General features: G+C 37.7%; 1 protein-coding gene across 4 annotated transcripts in view; it reads right to left on the bottom strand.

Annotated features, from left to right (window-relative positions):
- Window positions 1–24,997, bottom strand: part of LOC120794218 (zinc transporter ZIP11-like) — a 124,353-nt gene extending 99,356 nt beyond the window's left edge. For 2 of the 4 annotated variants that reach the window (XM_040135051.1, XM_040135054.1), the window contains exons 1-2: window positions 22,858–22,975; window positions 21,616–21,654 (exon numbers count right to left, since the gene is read on the bottom strand). In XM_040135051.1, the coding sequence (XP_039990985.1) occupies window positions 21,616–21,654; window positions 22,858–22,965 (147 nt within the window). In that variant the 5' untranslated portion in view covers window positions 22,966–22,975. The other 2 variants (XM_040135053.1, XM_040135052.1) reach the window with 2 other exon arrangements.
- Window positions 24,998–25,587: the final 590 nt, after the last annotated feature.

Raw genomic sequence — 25,587 nt, 5'->3', positions numbered from 1 at the left:
CTGGCAGCAATCAAATCCTCACCATGATTGCAGACGACAAATGATCGTTTCCTTACTTTCCAAAATTATTTGTTTTCCAATTACAGAATAAACCATCTTGATGCTCCTAAAAAAATAATTTTTTAGCTATTTGCCCCAGTGTGGACAAGGTTCATGTTCACAGTCAGAACAATCCACACTTTTAAAGTTTACATGATGTGAATGTAACATATCTGTTTTCAAACTTAATCCCAACTTGGATGCACAAAGTTATACCCAAGAAGAGAGAAGACAGTTATACAGGTAGAAGCAGAAAGCTAGGTTAAAAACTCAAAATGCGTGGAATATAAGCTTTATTTCTTTGTAATTATTTGCCATCTTCATCTGTCCACTGGCAACAAGAGATCAAAGAGATGCCAGAAAGAAACTTAACTAGAAACTGAATGTAGCTAAGAAACTGGGGGTGGGCGATATGGCCTTAAAGTAATAATTAATGGTATTTTTTAGTAACAATATTTATGTGAGCTACAGAATGACAGTAAAATATAAATATTATTACAGTTGAAGTGTACAAAAACAGAAAGAAAGCGCAGCACCACTTGTCTTTTAAATAATTCTGATCATAGTCATTGACGCAACCAGACCTGCTCTACTGATTTTAGTCACCTGACTCCAACTGATCTAACCTCAACTTTTAACTACTGTACCTTCAGAGCAGTATTGACCATACTGGGTAAGACACGAGTCTAGCAGGTGATTATCAACTTAACTTCACAATGGTGTTTGACTTGAGCCTCTGCAAAAAGCCCCCAACATCTCTGCAGATCTATGTAGAGAAGGGTATTATGGGTAACCATATTTTGCAGTCATTTACAGTGGACACACACACCTCCCAATAAACGTTGTGAAGCCCTGCACATTAATAAAGCTGACTGCGGGTTGGAAATGAAAAAGAAAAAATATGTTCTTGTTTGCACAAGTATAAAACAACAAGCAATTTAACTTATGACACCTGCGTCTGTTTGTTTAGTCTATGTACTGAACTGAGTGTAGCTACAGAATGAATAGCAAGGTTTTAAATCCATCCAATCAGTATGTCCACTGATTTTTCTAATTGGCAAGACTTTTACCAGACAGGAAATTATTTGATTTTAATTCAAATCAAAGACCACCGTAATTGTGGCCTTTGATTTGAATTAAATCCTAACATATTCTTGAAAGCACTTTGTTGGATTTAATGGAAGCACTGGTTGTATAGGCATAATTATCTACATATTGTAGAAGAAGCAGCCTGATTAATAATTAGAAAGCTGGCTTCCATTCCATACTGTTCTACTTCACTTATTTCCAATTATAGCAGGTAGCTTCATCCAAGCAATATGGTTGGTCAAACACAGCAACTGGTTCCAACCATACTGATGATCCCCATCAATTTACTACATTTTAGTTGCAATACATGCTCTTTTGTTAACTTTGAAACCTGCTAAGAGACTTTGCTAATTTTCTCAACTTGGCCGAGCCACACCAGCAGCATAACCCATGATCACAAAAAAGGAATATGTTTAATAACACTCTTGGAGGGATTATTTTTATCTTTCACACCAGCACTGTCTTCCAATCAACGGTGCAATTCTGCAGTCTATAGAACATCCTGCACTTCTGTGCCAGCTGAGTCAAGATGGGGAGTTGTCTACATGTTAACTCGCAGCAATCCGGGGTGCTCATAAGATTAGCAGTTTGACACACTGCATTTACAGCCAAGCGTCAAAGGTATACAAAATAGACATTTAAATTTACAAATGTGGATTTGCATGTGTGGCGTGTGTAGGAATTCATATTTTAGGACTTGGTTTCTTAAAGGATTGTTCAACCAATTAAATTCCAGGATTACTATGACTATCAGTGAGGAATAAGACAAATGTAACTTATGTGTTTGGATGATTGATATGATGAAATAAATGATACATACAATATTTACAATATATTTTTCAAAATGGTATCTTGGACAATAGATATTGCAATATGGCACCAAAAGCTACAAAACAGAGCAATGCTTTTCACTTTTATAGTGATAGGTTGACATTTTTGGAAATGTGTCCATTTGCGTTCTTGGTGAGGGTTAGATGAGAGGATCAATACCATTTTCATATCTGTCCAGTAAATATGAAGATACAGCCAGAAGCCAGTTAGCTACAGGGACTATTTCTGTGTAGAGTGACACAGATAATTCCCCATAAAACCACACATTTTTGTTTTATACACTAGGGTTTAAACAAATAAGATAAAACGTGTTAATTAATGAGCTTTAAATATGCTGGTAAGTTTTCCAGTCTTTATGCTAAGCTAAGCTAAGTGGCTGTTAGCTGTGGCCTCATACTGGACAGTGACTGGTACTGATCTTTTCATCTAACTCTTGGCAGGAAAGAGAATAAGCATATTTCTTAAAATGTCAAACTATTTCTTTGATGACCTAAACCCTAAAGATTTTAAAATTTATGTCTAACATTAATTCAACTTCCTGCATAATTGGTTCACCTTTTGAAAACAACCAAAGAAGTATGATTTATCACTTTATGAGAAAACATTAATTACAACAATTAAAAATAAATGATTTTGCTTTTATGAAACTGATTTATGCTTTCAACAGTTTTTCAATCATTGCGACATGAAAAAAAAAGCTCACAAGCCTCTCCATGTAGCTTCTTGCAAAAAAGCCCAAACTGAGACAAATTACAATAGAGGGCTGTCTGCAGTACAGTTTTTCACGATAGGCATTAGGTTTTTTAAACACCATATTGTATACCAGAATTGTGACAACGCTGGTGCCACCACATTCGATATATTTGGGATATGAATTCTGGATGGGTTTGTGCCGTCACAGACATTATAACATTTTTGAATTGTCTGAAAATGTAAAGCACGTCTTCAGATCTACTGATTTGTAAACTGCTGATCAGTCCCCTGAGAGAAACTGAAGAAAAGAGAAAAGAGTTTTATGTTTCATCAAACAGACGTGACGCTGTAATATATGGGGTTGAAAGCAGCAATAGGCATTTTCACATGTTGGCAGCTCCAAATGGCAACAAGGGAGGATAGTTTGGAATATGCTGATCTTCAATACCCAGAAATGCTATAATATCATATCACTTAACATGGCACAGAACACTTATATCAACTTGGCTGATACCAGAGAGCATGCAGAGACAAGGAATCTAATTCTGCTGAGCCTAACTTTCTCTGAACGTAGCACTTAGTGGCTGCTATTCAAAAGACAACTTTTTAGGGGTGGGTAAAGATGCTGATATTAGACTATCTGAAGTTTTCAAGGTCAGAAAATAAATCTTACCATCCTGGGATACGGGAAAGTACAATCTACTTTTGTATCCATGTTTCTCCTTTTTCTTTATTATCAATATTCCTTATTCATCTTCTTTTTCTGTTCCACTAACAGCAAAGTGCTTTTGATCTTTCTTCCTTCATGGTTCTTCTCAGACTTGCATTTCCAGTAGCTCTACCCCTGGTCAGTTCCACAATCTCCAGTCTCACTCACTAAGCCTGAATTCAACAAAGTCTCAAAGCTATTAAGACACCTTTGTAACACTGATGCCAGCACCCAATTACTCCTCCCTTATTTCATCAGGGCCAAATACTAAGCCATTTGTAACTAGTTTCGGATGGAGATATGGAGCACTCTGCTCCGGAAATCTTCCTGTTATCATACCGTATGAACAAGTGAACAAAGCTCTTATTCATCTGCATATGCATGCATTAGCGTAAGCATTTAGGAAAGGATTGTGCAAAAACTGCAATCATAAATAAATTTAGTTATCATTATATTACTTTTAATTTATTTCGATATTCTGACCTTGTTGCTGACTCCATCTTAGAAAAACTGCCAGAGTGAACTGTGTATTAAGCTCAATTTCACTTGGAAAACTAGTAACTAGTATCATCAATACTCGTAAATAATATACAAGACAGCCTATATAGCAACACACAGGATTCTCCACAGGCGTACAGCTGTGTACATCTACAAATCATACAATGGAATAAGGGTCAAAGACATGGAGGGCATTCTATTCAAAGACTACTTTGGAACAGACATTCATGTTCCCAACAGGATGAATTTTAATAGCTTTGTGGATCTTCTGATTTTTCATGTATTGCAACCATCAGGTTAAATATAACCATTTTCATTTGTCCAATTTTGAAAACGCTGTCATTGTGAGTATATTAGCATGCTGACTTTAGCATCACACAAATCAAAACAGTCAAACAAATAGATACAAAAAAACAATGGAAAGGTACCTGAACCAAAAACAGAGCACCAAACAAACTGAATTGCACCTAAAGGGCATTAGATTTGCTATCTATTTGTTTTGCAACTAATGGAATATTGCACTAGTGCACTTGATCACATTCATCTTGGTGTCCCAGAGCCACTGAATAACTGGATCTTTGCATTGAACTTTGCACACAGATTAAAGTGCAAGACCTACAATACAAATCAATTGTAATGACAAAAAAAAGAGTAGGAAGAATACATGCTTGATTAACTCCAACTGTTGATCGATCCTAACCATAAAAGAGAAAGCTTTCATAGGCTTTATACAGAAACTGGTTCATAGTTGTTTCTTGTGAGTAGTATGGCAGTGAGTAGTACCTTGGCACAGTCTTTTGGCAGTAACATCTGAAATCATAATTCTATCCATGTAAGTAAGGTGAATCTATAAGGTCTCTTGTGTGTAAATTCACCTTATGACTAAGACTGTTAAGATAAAATTTTCAAACAAATCTGACCAAGTTTAGCTAGCAGAAATATGATCAACTGCAAATTTGTTATCAATGCATTTCCAATAAAATGCCAAAATGCACTTTGAAACACTGTTTTTTTTAATGGCAGTTTTGTTGTGATTTTAATTTCAATCAGATTTGTCTAAGACATTACATTATAAAGTTGTTGCTTAATCAAACTACTCTCTAGAGTATCATAAAATTCTCACATCATTAAGGACATTTCTAGACACCATGTGGTCATAGAATGCTTGAGGGCAATCACCAGGATTCATGTTGCAGCATAATCAATCCTGCAATCAGCAATTAGCCTGCTGAGTTTGGAGGTTCCATGAGAGCAATGAACGTCAATATTCGAAACCAACGTTGAGTCACTTAATGGTTTCATAACATACATAGTTTTACATAAAGTGACCTGTACATGTGACGCACATAGTCCTGAGTTATAACAGGGATTTATTACAAGAAGGCTATTATATATGACACCTTATAGAAAAATGTAAACCGATGTTGAGGATCGTGCTAATGAGTTCTATCCCTCTGCTGTATAGAGCAGAAACAAATAGCAAGCTACAGTCTTTTCTAAGGGTGATACATTGCCCTTTCAATGCTTGAGTTCCTCCAGTTTCGTAAACAACTGCAGTTTTTTTTCGCCAGCAGTGGTTAGTGGCTCTATCATCTAATCACAGCCTTTGGGCAAATGAAGAAATAAGCCAGATAGAGAGAGTTTGATTGATTACCACGATAAAGACAGCCATAAAACAAACTGATTACTGCCCTACACAGAAGTAACATGAGGCAAATGTGCCCTTCATTATTAGAGCAAGGCAGACAATATCACACGTTTTAAGCCCACTATCTATGCGTTTCTCTGTCCATACCACACTAGCTTTCCAGATGCAGATTAGAATAAATTGAACCTCATGGGGGTTCTCCTAAGATTTCCCTCTCATCGTCTGCATGTTTCCAATTTCATTGCTCCTCTGTAATGACCTGTACTCCCTTGTCAGAGCAAAATCTCCCACTAAGGAGAAGATGCCTCCATCCATTTTCCCTCTCCAATCAATTCATCTTTCCTCCTGACATTTCTTCTATTCCAGCCTTCCAGCCTCTGTCTATCCAGTAGCTAATAACATTCAAAGCTTTCCACTTTCTCCCACTTCATCTCTCTCTTTCAATATTATTCGATCCCAGTCCTTAATTCCTGCATCTATCTCTCCATCTCTCACCATCTCTCACCTAATCTTTCTCATCCTGCACTTCAACCATCATTTACCAAATTTATTTAGCATTGTCCTCAATAGTCCTCTATTTCTTATTTATCTGCATTTCTCCCTGAGTTATTAAAGGAAAGTTCAAATTGCTGGTTAATTTTATGTTTGAATGGAATCAAATTATGTAGATAGCAGATAAGTTGTAATCAAGCCATAAATCTGACTATTTAATTTAAGACAATGACAGTAAAACTACATGGTTTCAGTGATTCCCTCAAATCTGAGTGGTAGGGAAGTATCTTATAAAGAATTCTCAACATGAAACACCAAAATTCCAAACTGAAATCCAGGTCAATAATGAATAAAATAAAAAGATGACAGAGAAGATAAGAGAACTGAGAGTCTACAGCAATGCCTGTGGTTCTGGGGGTGGTGGGAGTTTGAGCTAAATGCTAACATCAGCATGCTAACATGCTCAGAATAACAATGTATACATGCTGATACTAAGCAGGTTTGATGTTAACAATGTTCAACCTTGCAGCTAAAATTTGCTTATTAGTGCTAAAAACAAAGTACAGCTGAGGCTGGTGTGAAAGTATTTGGTCATAAAACAAACTATTGGACAAATTAACATGCTGACCTCATGATGGCACTAGACCTACGGTCTTCATTATTTTTTTGCCACAGGAGCCACACTGACAGAACACCAGTGTGTGAAACACCTAAACCCACTCAATTCTGGGCATGTGATTTGGAAAAAGGTGGTCCAAGTTACTGTGATTGCTGCTGAATGCTAAGACGCTTCATTTTTCTTACTTGCCACACTGCCTTGAATTACAAATTGATCAGTTTTCATTGTTTGTGCGCTACATGTTAGCTATCATAGCCAAACTAATAAAGCTACTACATAAGTGAGCAGTTTTGCCAGATTTGTGACAGTTTCCTCCCCTTTAATTCAGCGGCAATAGGAATTTAGTAAAAGCCCAAATATACATGAAAAGAATAGATGCTTATATTGCAGTGTTCCAGAGGGCCACCAAAAACTGGCAACACCACAATATGCTATGGTAGGCCCTGTGTTTGTAGCCTATACTGCCAACTTCTGTATGAATACTGTAGCTGTGTTGAGTATTTTAGGAATTATGTGTATTGACTGCATTATCATAGGGTTAGGGGTAGGGGTATGGTTGGGGGTAGGGTTAGGGGTAGGGGTAGGTGTAGGGTTATTTGCTGCCATTTGAGTCACTGATTAAAACTTGGCAAGCCGCATGAGGTTTTCAAGCCGCACAATGAGTACAACTGCAGTGGACGAAAAGTTGAGGGATCACCAAAGTTATTACAGGTCATCCTGAGAGGGACTTGAATGTGTGCAGCAAATTTCAGGTCAATCCATCCAGCAGTTGTTTAGGCATTTCATTCAGTACTGCCAATGTCAATCTCATGGTGGAGAAAAGCCAGGAGATCACCACTGTCTGTAGGAATCATCCTCTGTGGGCCATGATTGTAAGAACGAAATTTCATGGCAATCCATCCAATAGTTGTTGAGATATTTTAGTCTGAACCAAAGTGGTACACGGACTGACAAACCCTGCCTAGAGCCTCACCACTGGCCTGGCTAAAAACACATCCATGCATATTTTTGCAGAAGTCAATCCCAATATCATCTTAGAATCAGTTGATGTTGAGTGCTTTCCACAGACAATCAGTGCTGTATTGATCAGTTCAAAAGGTTCTTCTGCTTTCAACCAACTACATCATGTTGAAAGTGAACTACACTGACAACACTAGACATGGTGATCAAATCTTGAATGGTAAGTTATTTACATTTGCAAAGTTTTATTTAAATATATGTAAAGCTTTTGATAGCTCTGCATATTTATACTGCATATGCTGTGTGTGTTTGTGTGTGTGTGTGTGTGTGTGTGCGTGTGTGTGTGTGTCTTAGGATGAGCATCCATTTGCTCCATTGATCAAAAGACCATTCTTAAAATGAGGACTTACATTGCATTCACTTCGCCTACACCTTAGAGGACATTCAACTTCGTTCTTCTTCATACTGAGCTTCTGCATTGTTATGATTGGACCAGGGATGATGTACAGGTATACAGAGAGATATTACTCTAAAGCTCTGTGGCTGGAGATGGAAAGACAAGAGCACACTGAAAGGAATGAAAGTCGATGAAGAATAACCCGAAACAATGAGACATTCATTTTTGTTACACACTGTAACTTCTACCAAGCACAGCAGTATGGCAGACATGAATGTTGCTGCCAAAGTCAATTGTCTGCCCTGGGAGACTTGCACTATTGGGAATAAAATTCTCTTCAAAACCAATCAAATCATACAGGCATCAAAGCTTCGCTTGCATCTAAATTCCAAAAAAGAGCAAAAAATAGAATAAAAATGAAAAAACAAATGCATGACACAAATTGAGAAACATTAAACAATTGTTCTCCACTGCTACAACCCTGAGGAGGAGGCAATTACCTGTGTGGCTGCTGAAGTACAGATCAAATAGGACATGTTCCTATTGAGAGTCAAGTGAAACAGAAAGTGCTGTTCACGTTGCATTTTGAAAAAAACCTTCTACTAAGCTTGAAATTGTAATTTTACAGTGCTATGAAGCAAATTCTTCAAAGTCCACAATGCAACATGTCTCAAGTTAAAGTGAAAGTATTCATTACAAAACTGGTTTAGTAAAAGTAACATTTATTGTGCTAATTTAGTGCTAGCTGTGTAAGCACAGAGTTAGCTCACCAAACAAAATGGAAGGAAATGAAAGTATTAAGTGTGATTCAGGTGGGAGAGACAAATGTGAACTGTTTCTTGTCATTGACTTATGACACAAAACAGAGATAAAAACTAACAATTGCAGATGACCCTTCCGAATCTAGGAATTTTAAGAAAACTTTCACTAGCAACAGCACATCCAGGAAAAGCTGTAATTTTTATCTAAACATATTTAAACTGCATGTTGGTATAAAATAAATGCTCATCACATAACTACTTCCTGCCAGAAGAAGAGGACAAAGATTTTCATTTTGGCAGAATGGGTTTTCTGTGCATACAAAGTAAATGCTTCTAATAATTTAATAAGCATGTGCTTTTACAAATTTTAACGTGCTTTAATTTTTGTTTTATATTCAGTTTCTTTCGTCATGAAGCAACAGAATCCATTGCCAATTCAGCTGGTTTACAGCAGTAAGAAAGACATTACAATGAACCTAAGTGGTTCAAATCAGGGGATCACTAAGGTAATTAAGATTCATCCTATGGGGACCATGAATTACAAATTTTTTTAGCAATACTTCCAAATGCTTATGGACCTGACTGTATGTTACACGGTCAGACCGACAGACCCACACTGCCATTCCTAGTGTCATGCTGCTAGAGTGGCTAAAAAATGCCCCACTGACACTTCAACAGTAACGATTCCTCCTAAAGTACAATCCTGCTGGGAAACAATTCCCCTGCAACTAGGAATTATACACCTCTCTCATAGGGCTCTTTTTCTTGTTAAGATTTTCTAGCCCCAATCCACAGTTCAGAATGGAAGCCTTCACTTAAAAGCTCACCTTTTAGCTTTTCAGCCTCCAGCTAGCCTTCACACTTAAGTGCTAACCTTGAGAGCATATAGTTATTCCAAAGACGTTTTGGGTACTCTGCCATTCTTACAGCCCTGTACTCTTACTAGTGGGGATATAAATTAAAGCTAAGTGTCCATATCTGAATATTAATTTGATCAGGGACATTAAGCCAATTTTCCAGTTGCAATATGTTAGGCCGCAGGACTAGTTAAGTATGCTTGAGAATTATACAACCTGCAGCTCCCCATCATCCACGGATAAAATGCTCGGGTTGTTTGTTGATTAAAAATGTGCACTATATATGACACAGCCCAAGAACACACATGCAGCACGCTCAGATGCACCCCAAATGACAGGCACACAGATAGGGTCAGTAAAAACTTTATACGTTATGGATTTTTTTGACGGTCCAGCAGGATTTGTCCAGTATGCCCGATAGCCAGTCCAACTCTAAGTATACGGTGATGATTCACTCCTAGCCTCAGACAAATCTGTCCTGGCGCAACGGTCCATAATAACCACCACATTCACTAATGGTTACAGCACATCCATACATGCATCCTATGAGGAGCCACCACATTCTACAGACAGCGCACAAGGTGAATTTTATGAATGAAGTGAATGGAGGAGTTGCCTTCCCCTGCAAAACTTGCGTTATTGTAGTTATACTCTACCCGGTATTTGCGAAACACAATCATTGAAGTGAAAGTTCTGTCACAAATCTATATTGTTACGTATCCTTTTGCATTTTCAAGTGGGTATACGGAAATCCAGGAGCTTTCTTAGTGGGTATACGACATCACATATTCCTGAATATCACGTAGACTACACAACTACTGAAATCCCACTGTTGTACTTGATTCTTAGTGAACTAATACTGCACTGTTTTTCTACAACTGCACTCTGAATGCAAGCAGGTCTGTCTGTCTAATTTAGGAGGTCTGTGTAACGTTATTTTTTTCTCCACCCACGTTCTGCGAAGACCCGCCCCGAGTCTGCCTCTGATTGGCTCTAACCCTGATATTCTTCTTAGGTGAATGCAGGTGGCATGTGTGTATGTGTGAAACCACGCCCTCTACTCCACGCCCTCTACACGCCCTCTACTCCTCCTTGAGTGAAATCATAACCTTAAAACATACCAATAATTCAAAATGAAGACAACTATTGATCCATTTTTCGTCAAGAAAAATGCCGTGGTGCCCGTTACACCTGTCCCCAGCCCTGAAGGCCCAGTCCAGACCCAACATCATCGGCGGAGTTAACCGCTCCACCACCTTTCTCCCTTGTCCCCGGTAAATTGCCGAATCCCAGCGTTTCCCATAGGCTCTACTTAGGTGACATGCCCACTTAGATAATCATGTGGTGTCAGCTTACGTAAATTTTACTGTACAACACCCTGTTTCACTGTTTTCAAAATAACTAATTTTTGGCCACACACCGTCTGAGTTGTGTGCACTGCTGTCTCTGAGTGGGAACTAGAAGCTCCTGTGTGCACAGCCGCCTAGCTAGCATCTACTATCTCCTAGTCTGCTTGTGAGGCATGTAGGAAACATTGGTAAATTGTAGCATCTACCAATAATCTGCACGTAAGCCGTTTAGGGGACATCTGCAAATTGTAGCTAAAGAAAATAGCCTTGGTTACACTCTCCCCCTCTAGGCTGCATGAGTCTCTGCATGCACATCGGTCACACACACTGCACCATTCACCACCACAAGTAAAATCTCAGCCTGTGGGAAACACTGGATCCGCAGCCAATATCTTCAGCAGAGATGGCCTCAACTGACTCCAAGCCAGAGCTAGAGCCTGAAACATACAAAAAAAAGCCGAAATATATGCCTTTGGCAGAGAATGACTTGTCCAATTTCTGTGGATCAGATATGATAAAATGGCGAACATTATGCATTCCATTTATTGCAAAGAGTTCGGCGAAAACACTGCACCTTTATCTCTGCTTACAATCATTTAAATAATGTGTTAAGAAATGACCATGTGAATGGGAACCGAAAAAAAGTTTATGTTTAAAATGTAGTATTGTGTCAACAAAAGCCGCAGTGAAAAATTTTGGATGCACCTAAATTATGTGCTGGTGCACCTAATTGAAAATGTAAGGCACACCAGTGCAACCAATGTAAAAAGTTAGTCTGAAGCCTTGATCACAGAAAATGGTTTGGAAAGTTGTTACTTTCTATTTATTTCAGCCAAATCAAACTTCAGTACTTAATTGCTCACTAATACAGGACAGATGCAGATTAATCATCCACTCTGAAAACTGGAATTAACGCCTCACAGTTGTATCCCTCTGACAACCATTCGAGATTCAGTTTACATCCATGTCTATCCAGACTCATATAATATATATAGTGAAGATTTTGCAGGAATTTAATAAAAGATATTAAGTGTATTTTATATTAATTAGCATATGTATTCTTGAGTTATGGCCAAAAACGTGTTTTGTGAGGTCACAGTGACTTTGACCTTAGGCACCAAATTCTAATCAGTTCATCCTTGAGTCCAAGTGGATGTTTGTGCCAGATGCAATGAAATTCGTGCCAGGCATTCCTTAGACATCACGTTCATGAGAATGGGATCGACGTACGTATGGAATCAACCCGAAAACATAATGCCTCAGCTGTTGCCCGCACAGCAGCATATCAACAGATTTGCCCTCCATAACCTTGTGCACATGATCTCACACTTTATGCTGGTCTATGCGATTGCACCGTTAAGACAGCACCCCATTTCTGCTTCCTGCATACCCTCTTCACCTTAACATTTCATTCAATCACAGCCTCTCCACTTAAATGTCCTCATAGCCACTCGACAATGCAATCTGACATTGATTGGTGAATTCAATTATTTCGATGCAGTGAGAGAGACACTTGCGATGGAAAGGTAGAAGGACAGCTTAGAAAAAAAGTGTTTATTTGAAATTCTATACGCACCCAGAGTGGGTGAGCAGAATGTTGATAATTAAGTAAGGCCATATAGCACTTCATTCCAATTATCCATGAGGAATATAAACCAACTTACTGTTCCACTTCAATTGAAAACTGTCAATATTCTGTACACAAAAGAACATAAATATAGAGGTGGAGAGTATCTGTTGTGTCCATATGTTCAGTAAATGTGCATGGGTGTTTAGGTGAAACACACCAGTAAATGTACTAGTACTGGTAGTGATAGTAAAAGTACTAATCCACTGATGACATTTGTAATACATCTAAACATATATATTCTGTTTGCATTAGTATCTTCATACAGTGACAGACTGCTTGCCAAAAACCACATGCCGGTCTTGTTAAGTATTCCTGATAGGTGCTGTCTAACCCTCAGGATGCCACTGCTCATTCACCTCACACACAACATGTATCTGGCAAGCAGCATGGCAACAGAAGTAATGCCCCTATGTACAAATGCCTAGACCTCTGCTACAGCTCAAAGCCCAAAGTCATTGTGGAGCCTTTTGGCTGCCCTGTGAGCTGAATTCTGTGACAAATAGCACCCTATAATTACATAAAACATTCCTTATTGGCAAGTGCCTCTACTTCACACTGGCTTGCAAGGCTTTGTGCATAACAAACACCATTTGTTTTGTTTCAGCCCATGAATTACATTTATGAAAATGTCAGTGTCATCATATGGTTTGGCAGTTAAACAGGTGGAGCCAGAGAATGATGAGCATTATGAATACTTTCGGTGAAGCATTGAAAGAAAGTTAAAAGAAAGTGAAAGAAAGTTTTTTTTGGACTGAGCAAGTTTCTTTGGAGTAAATGGCCTGCAATATTCTGAATCGTCACCCATTTTTAATTCATCAATAGGCCACACTAAAGTTAACTGTATTTTTACTGATAGTCCTAGCCAATCTCCACGTTCCTTTAGTCTCAACTGTGAAGGTAATTCCTTTGTTTCTGTCTGAGAAAGCTCTCTAGCACCTGATGTTTTATCTCTAGATTAAAGATTCAATGATTTCAGTGGTTAGTGTGTAACCTAATAGTCAGTCTCATACATCATCAGACAGGGAAAGCACAAACATTGTGCAAAAATTCGACTCAGCATATGAGTTGTGTGCTTACTACAACTGTTCTCAAAAAGGAGTCGATGTTCTCCATTGAGATTTAATGCCAAAGTTTCATCAAACTGTCAAATTAATTTCATGATGTTTTTCTTCATAGTTATAGTGTAAATCCAACATATTCTGATAGTCTGACACGCTGCTCTAGAATCAGTAACTTGTTGCAGTAAAAATGAATGGAGTAAATCTTATCAGTCTTGTAGGCTTTACAAAGCAAAGTGCTTTACATGTTGCCTCTCATTCACCCATTCAATAAAAGCACAAACACACACACACTGATGCCAGCACGCTACATACTGAAGCTACATACTATAGATAACCAAGCAACCCTATCCTCCGATGAAAGTCATAATATGTTGCTGAAAGCTTAGAAAAAGTAAGTGGCTCTCATGATAAGATTTTTTTTGTCAAAGAATGAGCCTAGAAGCTCAGCTGATAAAAACTAGTTTACTGTTAGGCCAGTATGATTGTATATTTGTATGTATTATAGGCTTTATTAACATACATTTATATGATGCTTTGGCACTGGTGTCTTCATAGCCTAGGCACATTTGTGCAGCATGTGCACTCAAGCCCTACAGCTACAACATCAAGACTCATGCATGCATAACCAATAACATGTGTTGCGGGTGTGGTATTAATTAATTTGAACTGTGTCCTCATTTGTTCTTGGACAAATGATTTATGAGACTTCATGACACTGACAAAGTAAACACTAATTTTTTAAGTACATTTCGTGGCAGGGAAATTATTGAATATGTGTGGTATTAGCGCTTTAATGGACAGTAAACACACAGTTTTTGCATCCAACTGTTTTAGCCATTTTTCTTCTTGATGAATATTCAACATAATTTGCTTTAACTCATTTTCTACAGAGGTTTTGTGTACGAAGTGATGGTGGGACATGATTCCTATCTCAGAGTGAGAGAGCAAATATTTATTTTTCTGAAAACTTTGTGCCAGTTAGGAAGTATTTCCAACTCTGTGACAGTTGGAAAAATACAAACCATGAACTTAGGAAGTTGTTTTTTTCTGATTATGCAGTGTCAACTTCATGGGTTGTGTTTCTGGACATTTGCCATTTATTTTTTGTGTTTTTATAAATAAAAATGATCCCTGCTTTCTAACTCCACAAAATACAGTGTACTGCTATTTCAACCCATCAACAGGGCAGGAAACACCTACAGTGCCCTGTCTCCTACAAATTCCATTCATACTGTATACAAGTAGTTTACATTGGCTAATACATTCTGAAAGAAATCTAATACCACCCAGATTACTTTTACTGGCAAAAGTGTGTTCAAATGAAGCAGTTAGTGTGACGTTCTTACACAGCAGTGATAACTTATTTGCCAATAAAAATTGTTTGTACGTGAGTGTAATTTGTAAAATAAAGCTGGAGTCACTTTGCACATGAGTGTAATTTGGAAAAGACAGCTGGAGACACCTTCATAAACTCTCTGTGGAGGAATTACTGTTGTTTTATATCAACTGAGCCTTAAATAGAAAAACAATAATTTATTTAAAATATTCTGGATAATAACTTGAACCGAGGACTGGGCTTAAATGTTAACCTGCTTTGTCCAAGAATAAACAATGTCATTACGTAAAACATGCCAAGAGAGGTGAGACTGGAAGGAGAGAAAAAAGAGAGATATTGAGATACAGACTAAAATGAAATTATGGCAAGTTGTTTTTATTTTTCCCCAATAATCACACAGACACTGTGTTCTGGGACAGCATGATGCGATTTTTCTGTTTTGACAAAGACTGTATGCTGTGTGTGTGTGTGTGTGTGTGTGTGTGTGTGTGTGTGTGTGTGTGTGTGTGTGTGTGTGTGTGTGTGTGTGTGTCCATTTGTATGTGAATCTGTATCTGTGTGTGTGTTTGCATGTGTTGAATTCACGGTGTGTGAGTTAGGAGGACAGCAGATGCAAAGTATGGGAACAGGATGGCATCTGAATCACATGAGAATCAAAAAGCAAGCATGACACATGCATGTCATGAAACACCGAGCAAGCCTCACACGCACACACACACACACACACACACACACACACACACACACACACACACACACACACACACACACACACACACACACACACACACACACACACACACACACACACACACACACACATTGGTTTTTCAGGTTATACTTAAAAGTATTGTGGTGGACCTTAGCATGGCTGCCCTAGCAGGTAAATATCTATTAAGTGGCAAAGGTTCAGCTTAAGTGCCAGTATTACATTGTGAACAATCTAACACTATTACAATTATGAACAAACAAAATCTATTTTAACCACTACTCATGGTATTGTTCTTGTCGACATTGAATACATCATTCAAACATTTACACTCCAGGTTGGAAAAAAGTACATAAACTCCTTGACTAATGACATCAACAAAAGCTAATTGGAGTCAGGAGTTAGAAGACCAGGAGTCCAGTCAATGACATAAGACTGGAGGTTTTGGTTGGAGCTATTTTGACTTATAAAAAAACACTCAAATATTTTGAGTTTGCTATTCACAAGAAGAATGCTGATATGAAACCATGCCATACAAACAAGTCTCAACTGAAACAGAATGGTTGACTTACATAAAGCTGGAATGGTTTACAAAGTAATCTCAAAGAGTTTAGATATTCATCAGTCCACAGTCACACAAACTGTCTATAAATGGAGACGATTTAGTTCTGTGGCTACTCTCCCTAAAAGTTTACGCGCAGCTGAGATGACTTTAAATGAGGTAAGAAGAACGCCAGAAGAACAACTAAAAGCTTAAAGGAATCCTTTGAGCTGGTTAATATCTCTTGTCAGGATTCTACCATATACAAATCATGGAGCATGATTGCATGTAGCCTGGTGTCCATGACAGGACATCATGGAGCAGCTTTATGCTCTTCAACGCTACTGAGAAAATGTTTCCCACCAGGCTTCCTAAGAATATGTCTGAGCTGAAGCAGGAAGAATGGTCCAAAACTCTGCCTGAACATTGTGCAGGTCTTATCTGCAGCCACTGGAAGCACTTATTGCTGCCAAAGGAGGTTCAACCAATTGAATTAAATCCAAGGGTTCACTTATTTTTTCTACCAGCACTGTGAATGTTAATGGGTGTGTTCAATAAAAACCCAAAAGACTATAATTGTTTGCGTGTTACTAGCTTCAGCACATTGTGATTGTCTACACATGTGATTTACATGAAGATCAGATCACATCTTTGTGACCAATTAACACAAAACAGGTCTTTCCAGAGGGTTCACATACTATTTCTTGCCACTATAATACTCTAATATACAGTGTAGTTAGCGCATCACACCAGCCCTGTCCCTGAGATGAGCTGCGACAAAGTCTATGGCAATGCGTCTCACTATTACACTGTGCAGGCTTTATCAAATCTGCATATGTATGACAGTAGAGACCATTAGCTCTTGGTTTCCTGTTTTAACTTTCTAACCTATTTTTCATCTTACTAACATTAATTTTGTACATTACAGTCTGTCTGAGCAGGCAATGTCTTCATTAGTCCCCACAAGATTTCTACCTGCAATAACATTTGACTGATGAATCTTTCAATGTAAAAATACTATTTTCAACACCCTGATTCAACTAAGTATATTTATGGAATTATGGCTAGTCGATTTAATCAGTTTGAAATGCAGGTAAATTAAAAATGAACATATACTAATAAATTGTGGGACAACATTAATTTGTGTAAATGACCTTGATTACGACATGTACAAATTGTACTGACAAGTCACAGTGAGGACTTACAGATGTTAAATTGTTATAAATGAATTAAGACTACCTTATCCGGTCGCACATCGGAACACTGCAAATGTTTTAAAAAATATGTTATGTCTTCAAACATTTTGGCAAATCATTAAGTTTTTGTAAATATTTACTAAAGAGGGAATTTCACTTGTGACAGCAGTAATTATCCAAATCTGCAGTTTCGTTTGTGCTTTGTGAATGACTAAGAGAGGTTTACTGAGTGTTCAATAGAGTTGCGAAGTAGGAGGAGTTATTTCGAGGGAGGGATGGGAATCTTTAGGAATCGGTTTGGCATTCGATTCAGAATCAAATTTCGATTCAAAAAAATTTCTCGATTCAATAAATAGAGAAGGGGGCACAAGCTTCAGGCTCTTACTCCAGTTCCACAAGTAAATAACCTGTTCATTTTCTGTACAGACATTGTTAGCTGACTCACAGTTTGAACATTGCCATGGATTGAGACATGAAACTTTCCTGGTACAATCACCAATGAGATTTTTACTTTGTCGCTGTCTGATCGATGTTCTATTCTCAGTAAACTTAGTACTGACAGTGAACAAGAATTAAAACTTTCTTTTGAGAAAATCATCAGTACAAATGATGAGCAGTTGCATTAGAAAATACCTGGTTCTTTGATGAAAAGTCAAATGTACAAGTGTGTGTACATAAAAGTATAAGGAGAGGAGTTAAATATTTCTCCCAAGGTGTATTTTGGTAAGAAACATGCAATCAAGCTTAAAATTCTGTTGCATACACCTACATTTGCAGAAAGCAGGTAATACATTCAGCATTTTGATCACTTCACTTTTGAATTCTCTGTCAATATTAGATGAATTCCTCAAGTATGGCACAGTGTTTTGTTCACAGCATTGCAACAATAAAGCTGAATTTATTTTTATTTTTATTTTGCTGTAGCTCTGATTCACATCAGACTGGCTTTGTTGCCAAAGCAATGGCGTAGTATTTAGAGCCATCTGCCATACTGTAAAGTGACAGAAAAAACATGATTTCCAAGAAGTTAAAATAACTAACAATGATGGTCATAACATAAATTGTACTGTTAAATTATCCAGGAGACCTCTGTATTTTTATCGAGGACCATTAACAATACCAAAAAAAGAGACTTTTGAAATGTTAATTTACAGTTGGGAAAATACTCATGGAACCAGCTGCTCCTCCAACTTCATGACTCCTTCTTGCTCGTAGTCACTCTAAAGTTTTTTAAAACCCTGTGACTGGAATTGCGTGTGTGTATGTGTGTGATCGTTACACTTTGCAAGATAAAAAGAGGAAATTCTGGAGCAAAACAGCAGAAAAAAAGACCCATCACATATTGTGTAACATTCCCTCAGTCAGTATCTGCCTCCGCTCTTTAAACTGGATTCTACTGTCGGTTTGCCCATCTTTCACTCTCCATACGCAGCCAAAACGCAAACCCCAAGGCTGGTCAGGACATTCTTCTTTCAAAATGGCATAAAGCGAGAACTGATCTACTTCCCTCCTCTTCCCATATCCACTCAACCCCTAAAATATTTTTTCTCAGAAACTGATATAGCTGAATAGTTGGATTTATCTAATATAAGAGCCATATGGAGCAGCAATCCTGCCATTTGGCACAGCCAGATCTCAGAGGCACGACATCAGTGACTGTGAGGGACTGCTGTTAAGAGTCTGCACTTGGCATCCAACAACCACAAAATTGCATAAATTGGCACCTTTCAGCAACAGCACTTAATCTTTCTCCATCCAAATATCCTGTATTATTACAGCAGATCGTTTTTTTACAGATGGGTACTAGGGCTGTACTCTCCAAGTCAACTGGCCAATTGATTGGTTGAAATGCTCTCGTCCAACCAAATTCTCATTGGTCAGACAATCACTGGTATTACTTTCACAAGGAGAAAAGTGCTACATCAGTAGCCTGCCAGGATTATTCCATTATTTATTGCGGTGATGGGGGGGACAGACTACCCCAACATTTTCACTACTCTGAACTTGCCTGACCTAATGGCATTTAGCATTTATGAATGTTTTGCTAATTGACCATGTTAAAGAAGTCATCGATGCGGCTGCATTTTGTTAAAAGGAGGATGAAAAGTCGAGTGTAAACTCTGCAAACAGCAGTTTGCATACCACAGCGCAACAACCAACATGGCATAATATCAAAAAACAGTAGGCTAACTTGTCTGCATTAGGATGCTCCATCAACTTTCATGTTTAACGCTTAAGTCTTTAAGTGTATATTCCTAAATAGTTCTTGTGCTCGGACCATCAGTCGATATAGGTCTATTTTCAGAAATCATCAAATATGGGCAGGCGCACGCTGGTCAGCTCTGACCATCTCATTATAAAATAATTACGTTAAAATAATTTAATTTTGCTGCAAATTCAAGCTTTTTATGATTATTTATAAATCATTTACGCTACTAAACTACTAGGTAGATTGCACTCAGTGCACTTTGGCCGATCTAGTTAATCTAGAAATAACGTGCCCTTTTTTTTTTCCCCCGCAACCACTGATTGAAGAGTAGATACGATTAGAGTTGACCAAGATTTTGTTTGATTTACTACACCCCTAATGGGTACGCTGCAAAAACAAATGCTTCTATAGCTTATCTGAGTTGTTTCAAAACCATTCCTGTATTTTTGATATGTGAAAACTCTCAAAATTTGATTTAACATTTTACACTTTAGGTTATACCGAAAAAAACATATCAAACTGGAGCCAAGGCAGAGTAATAATTCAACAAAACTGAAATGAAAAGAAGTACTTCTACTATAGCATTTATACATTCTGCTATTTCACCAGCTACTGATAACCTAAACTATCAACAGAATTATCAAGGGCAAAAACTTACAAACAATATGCAAGGAACAGTATGAAAAAGTGAGTTTCTTACTGAAATAAATACTATAAAAGCATATTATGCCAACAAGAGACAGTACATTTGGAGAGACTGCCAATTTGTATCAATAATTCATAGTGTTCATTCTGAGCGGCCAAGTTCATCAAAAATCTACAGCATTTCAGAAAGATATGAAACTTACAAATTGGAAAAAGGTTAAGCAAATGTTTGACAGAAACTCCTCTCAGCTGTTCTCTGTCTTTAGTATATTCCATTTGAATGTATAAAAGCATCAGCAGTCGGGGATGTGATTGAAAAGCTGTTAAAACCAAAACTGAGGAAACTGAGATAAGAACAGATAGAGATTAAATTTATCTTTCCTTCCATTCTCTTTCTCGAAGAAGCGTGGACAATTTCTCATCATTTTGCATTAGTCTTATCAACTAATTTATCTCGGCCTATAATTATCAACAACCTCAGACTCACCAATGGGAATCGTAACTAATTTTTCACCAGGACTACAAACAATGTCCATGTCACACAAGTACATGACAGTTTTTTATGAAGCTTCTTTCATACAAGATGTAGAAGTTCTCCTCTGTAAATAACTGCTGTTACCATTTACCAAGAAATGTAAAATCAAATTTGTAGTTTTCTCAATGGAGAAAGATGAAGGCAGTCTAAATAAACTGTAGTTTTGCATGCATGGATGATAAGTACAAATTCCCACCCAATCCAACAGAATACACGTACGAAGATTTGCAAAAAAGAATGAAATTTAGGTCCGAGGTATTTGGAATAGAGCTATAGGATTTCGCAAGGTCCTATGAATTTAATACAAGTTTTATGTGAATCTTTTCCAGAAAACCCATGGTGTGAGCTGCGAGGTCCTAGGTGAGTTGGTATGAATTGACCCTATTTTAATATGCATCACTCCGAGACTTCACACTTCTGTGCCAGTTTAGATTTGCTACTGAATTTATACTCTGGAACACTTGATGAATATTGGCCGTGTAGAGCTTTCCCTGCAGGAAATCAAAAAAGGTCATTGTAAGAGTCAGATAGCAGGGTTTAAGAGATTTATTTTCTGTTGCAGCAAAATACCATTTTAGACCTGATAAGGCCGACTTCTCTTTCAGGGGAACACTTTTCTCAAACTTTTATGAATAATGTGTCATTTGGAAGTGCCAGGGTTTGTCTGTCTCTAGAGGAAACTCAGCCTGCCACAGTGAAATGTCCAAAAACTCGCGGCATCCTCCCACCTGTACTGTATGCATGTGTGTGTTTGTTGTTTGGGTGTGTGTGTGTGTGTGTTTTTCAATTTTTTTGAAAAAATCTAACTCACCCCAGCTGCAAAGCCTAAACTTCCATCCAAGATGCGCTTCTGAAAAGGGCAGACAAGAAGACAGATTGTGTGGAAGTCAGTCAAATCAATATCCACAAACCCTGACGGTGTAAAATCTAACTCTAGTGTAAACAACTTACTGTTGACTTAAATGGCAAAAATGCAACATTTCCTGAGAGGCAGAGGTTCAAAGATAACAAAAAAGTACAATCTAGCAGAAAAACCATTATGTCAATAGAGGGGTTTCGTGTGATGTATTGTACTGTAACACACTCTCTGGCAGTCATATTGCAAGTCCTCAGCTCATAGCAACAGCACTGAGAGCACTTGAAAACAAGTTATGCCAACATAAATAACGTATGCTTTCTTCATGTGCTGTTTTCATCTGGGAATTGATTATTTTATCACTGGTATGCAACCTATTTTGTAATTAGAGTTATTACTTGAAGCTGTGGTGTAACATGACGAACATCAAAATTTAAAGGAACAGATGAGATCTCGGGAAACAGGCTTATTTGCATTCTCACCAAGCGTTTAATGAGGAAAGGGATACCACTCTTATATCCGTCTGTAAAATCTGAAGCTACAGCCAGCAAACAGTGAGCTGATCTTAGCATAAAGATTGGAATCAGTGGGAAGCAGCTTTCCCAGCTAATGTGACATTGCCTCATAGTTTAGGGGCGGACAACACTAGATTTTTCAGAGATTTACTGGATTTTCTCTGGAATAAAGACAATAACTTCTGTTGTTGAGGAGCTCTATAGAGTAGGACCAGGATCAATTGATAGTGTAATAAAGTGACTGTACATATAATTTACAAACTAAAAAGAGTGGATGTAGTGTCACTCTTTAATCCATACTATAAACAAAGTATAAAAATGACATCCAGAAATAATCCGGCATATAACCCTCTGTAAAACCAAAACTTCTTGTTTTTAACCGTTGATTTTTATCGGAATTGAACAAATAAGAATGTTAGTGAGCTTTAGAGGTGCCGTAAGTCGGATTTTATTACCTTTGAACAGAGCTAAGCCAGCTGTTATTCATTGTTTCCAGTCTTTATGCAAAGCTAACCTAACCAGCTGCTGGCTCCAGCGACATATTTACTGTCCAGACATGGCAGCAGTAACAATTTTCTCTTCTAACTCTATGCAACAAAATGAATAAGTATATTCCCCACAGTGTCAAACCATTCCTTTAAAACCATGTGTTAAACCATGTGTTCAGAGTGACAGTCAGTACCTGTCGACTGGAGAAGACAAACACCAGGGCGGCTCCTGCAGCAGTCAGACCCCAGGTGAACAGAGTCCCCAGCAGGGCCTGGGTCACAGGACTGTATCCCTCAAGCATGGCACCCGAACTGGACATATAAAAAAAAAAAATACACTCAAAGTTATCCCATGGCATTCACATTGTTTTGGAAGACGTTGCAGATGATATCTTGTTCTTATCTTTGTGGAGAGACTTAGAGAACTAGAGGAAAAAAATCCTCGAGTAACTGCCCTGCCTTTAATTACTCCTTTAAGCCCATAGCAAATATTGTCCCCAACTAGAGGCCAGTATTTATGGTAAATTTGACAAGTGAAAGCAACATAACCACAACGCTTTTAGGAGGTTAATGTCTTTGATGCCCAAGTATAGATAAAAATGACGTGAAAAAACAGTTAATTTACTTTAGCTGACTAACCTTCAATCAACATGTGTGCCTTTAAGCCCTCACATTACTAGTCTGACAAACTTTAGCTGACTAACCTTAAATCAACATGTGTGCCTTTAAGCCCTCACATTACTAGTCTGACAAACACCCGCTGTGTTTGTTTCAGCGCACAACAGAGCAAATGAGTGTCAAATCCTGTTTACTCAGGATTTTAGTATCCTGGACTTTTTTATTTGCATCTGTGTAGCCAAACCAATTCATTGGCCTAGTCAGGGGATAATACAGCTAAAAATATGTTTTTAATTCGTGTTCTAAAAAGTAAAGGACAGAAATGTAAAGTATGTACCGCCAATACTAGGATTGTCCCTTACCCATCTATACTGGAAAACACTTTTTAAATTTTGATTATTAAAGTGAAAGTTTAACAGTCATAGATCCTTACTTCTAGATTGGGTTTATTTGGTGTTCACCAGACAGATGAGTCTTGCTTTAAAGCAAACCCGTGTAAATTCCTGAGAATTGGCCAATGTGATCAGAACTGACTATCACTGAACAGTAGCAAATGTTACGACATTGCGTAACAACAGAACAGGAGGAGAAGCGTCATATAGTCGGCCGACTGACTGCACTGTCCATTATACAGCTATATCTCCCTAAGGTTTGCTAACATTAGCCACCATCAGCTACTGGTCATACCAGACCAAGTAAGATTAAAGAAGGCAAAAAAAAACCAAAAAAAACTACTGCACTCAAGTGGTTAAATCAACAAGTGTCCATTTTATTGCTTATGAATTCAACTTTTCGTTTATAAGAAGAATATTTTTATTTCTTTTGCCAAAAGTTACATGGTTTCACTTTAAAGTAGCGTCATATTCATATTCCTTTGCAATGAATAAATATGTGTTGTGACTAGTGGAATTATTTACCAGTATAAGCTGTGTGAAGAGCTTTCATGTAACCATCAAATGACATTTTCATGAGCACATAAATCAAAGGGAAAAAAAAAAAAAAAACACGCAATGGGAATATTTACCACGCAGCAGGAGTGAAAACCTTTGAGATGTATTGACGACTGACAACTTCACGTGGTAAATATGACTTTCTAGTACTAACATTCATCTCATAAAAACGGAACCAATAATGAACGTGAATTTAAATGCTTATTTACATGGTCCATATATAACTTTCATGTGTTATGAGAGTGCAGACTTAGCAGTGGTGCTGCATTAACGCTAGACTTCAACTGACAACTGACATCTGCTCATTAGTACAGAAGAGCTTAAGTGCAGCTCTTTTTTTAACTAATTAACTGTCAAAAGTAAGACAGATAAACTGATTTCATGTGGCTTCGTTAGCACTGCAGTGTGTAGTAAAACCGGTCTTCGTATAACCGAGTTACAAACAGAAACACAGACGCAGAGTACATAAGATATACAGGGGACTGACGGGACTAACCTATAAATGAGAGCCAACCGGCTAAATTTAAATGCTTGTATAATAACCCTTTTATATTTCACTCAAACCCTGTTTGTGATATTATGAAACACCGTTATTTAATTCGGCTAAGTTAAATTTTACCTTAAGCTTATGTTAACGGTCATTTTTGGCATTAGCTTCAGGTTTACTCACTTGTTTCCAATGGCACCTCGACTCCTTTGTATTTACTTCCTACTTCCCGGTACACGTGTCTATGACAGGCAAAGCCCCACCTCTCCTCGCAAGACTAATGGTTTATCATTTCTACAGCAGCAGTAGTGTGTGTATATTCATTCATAAAAATAAAAAAAAATTAACTACATATGGAAAAACTCACAAGGTGCTTGGACAGCTCAGAAAGTTCAGGACTACACACACACAATCACACACACACCGGATATATAGATAGATAGATAAATAGATAGATAGATAGATAGATAGATAGATAATTAGATAGATATAGGTATAAATATTTTCTTTCTTTTCTCAACATATTTCACATAATCACTGGGTGAATATTCAAAAATACTACATAACATTATTTCTGTCAGGTTTTTTTGGTTCCTTATCATACTCTGGGCACAAGACAATTATAATAATTTCATAATAAAAGATAACCGAATAAGACTTAATCAGACTGGAACCATGTTTTTTAATTGCTGAAATGTTTAATTCGTTTCCAGCAAACGCCAGTTGCTAGTTGCAACACAGAGAATACATAATCAAACTTAAGAAACTTAAAGGTACAATCTAGAAAAGAGGTTCTGAAACTGAAGGCTATGCTGCTTCATTTATCAGCAAGCTAACTATTGTAATATTAGCTAGCCAGCCACGTTACA

This window comes from Xiphias gladius, chromosome 9 (assembly GCF_016859285.1).
Source record: "Xiphias gladius isolate SHS-SW01 ecotype Sanya breed wild chromosome 9, ASM1685928v1, whole genome shotgun sequence".
NCBI classification, from domain to species: domain Eukaryota; kingdom Metazoa; phylum Chordata; class Actinopteri; order Istiophoriformes; family Xiphiidae; genus Xiphias; species Xiphias gladius.
Note: the sequence above shows the minus strand (reverse complement) of the source record. Positions and strands in the feature narration are given on the sequence as shown.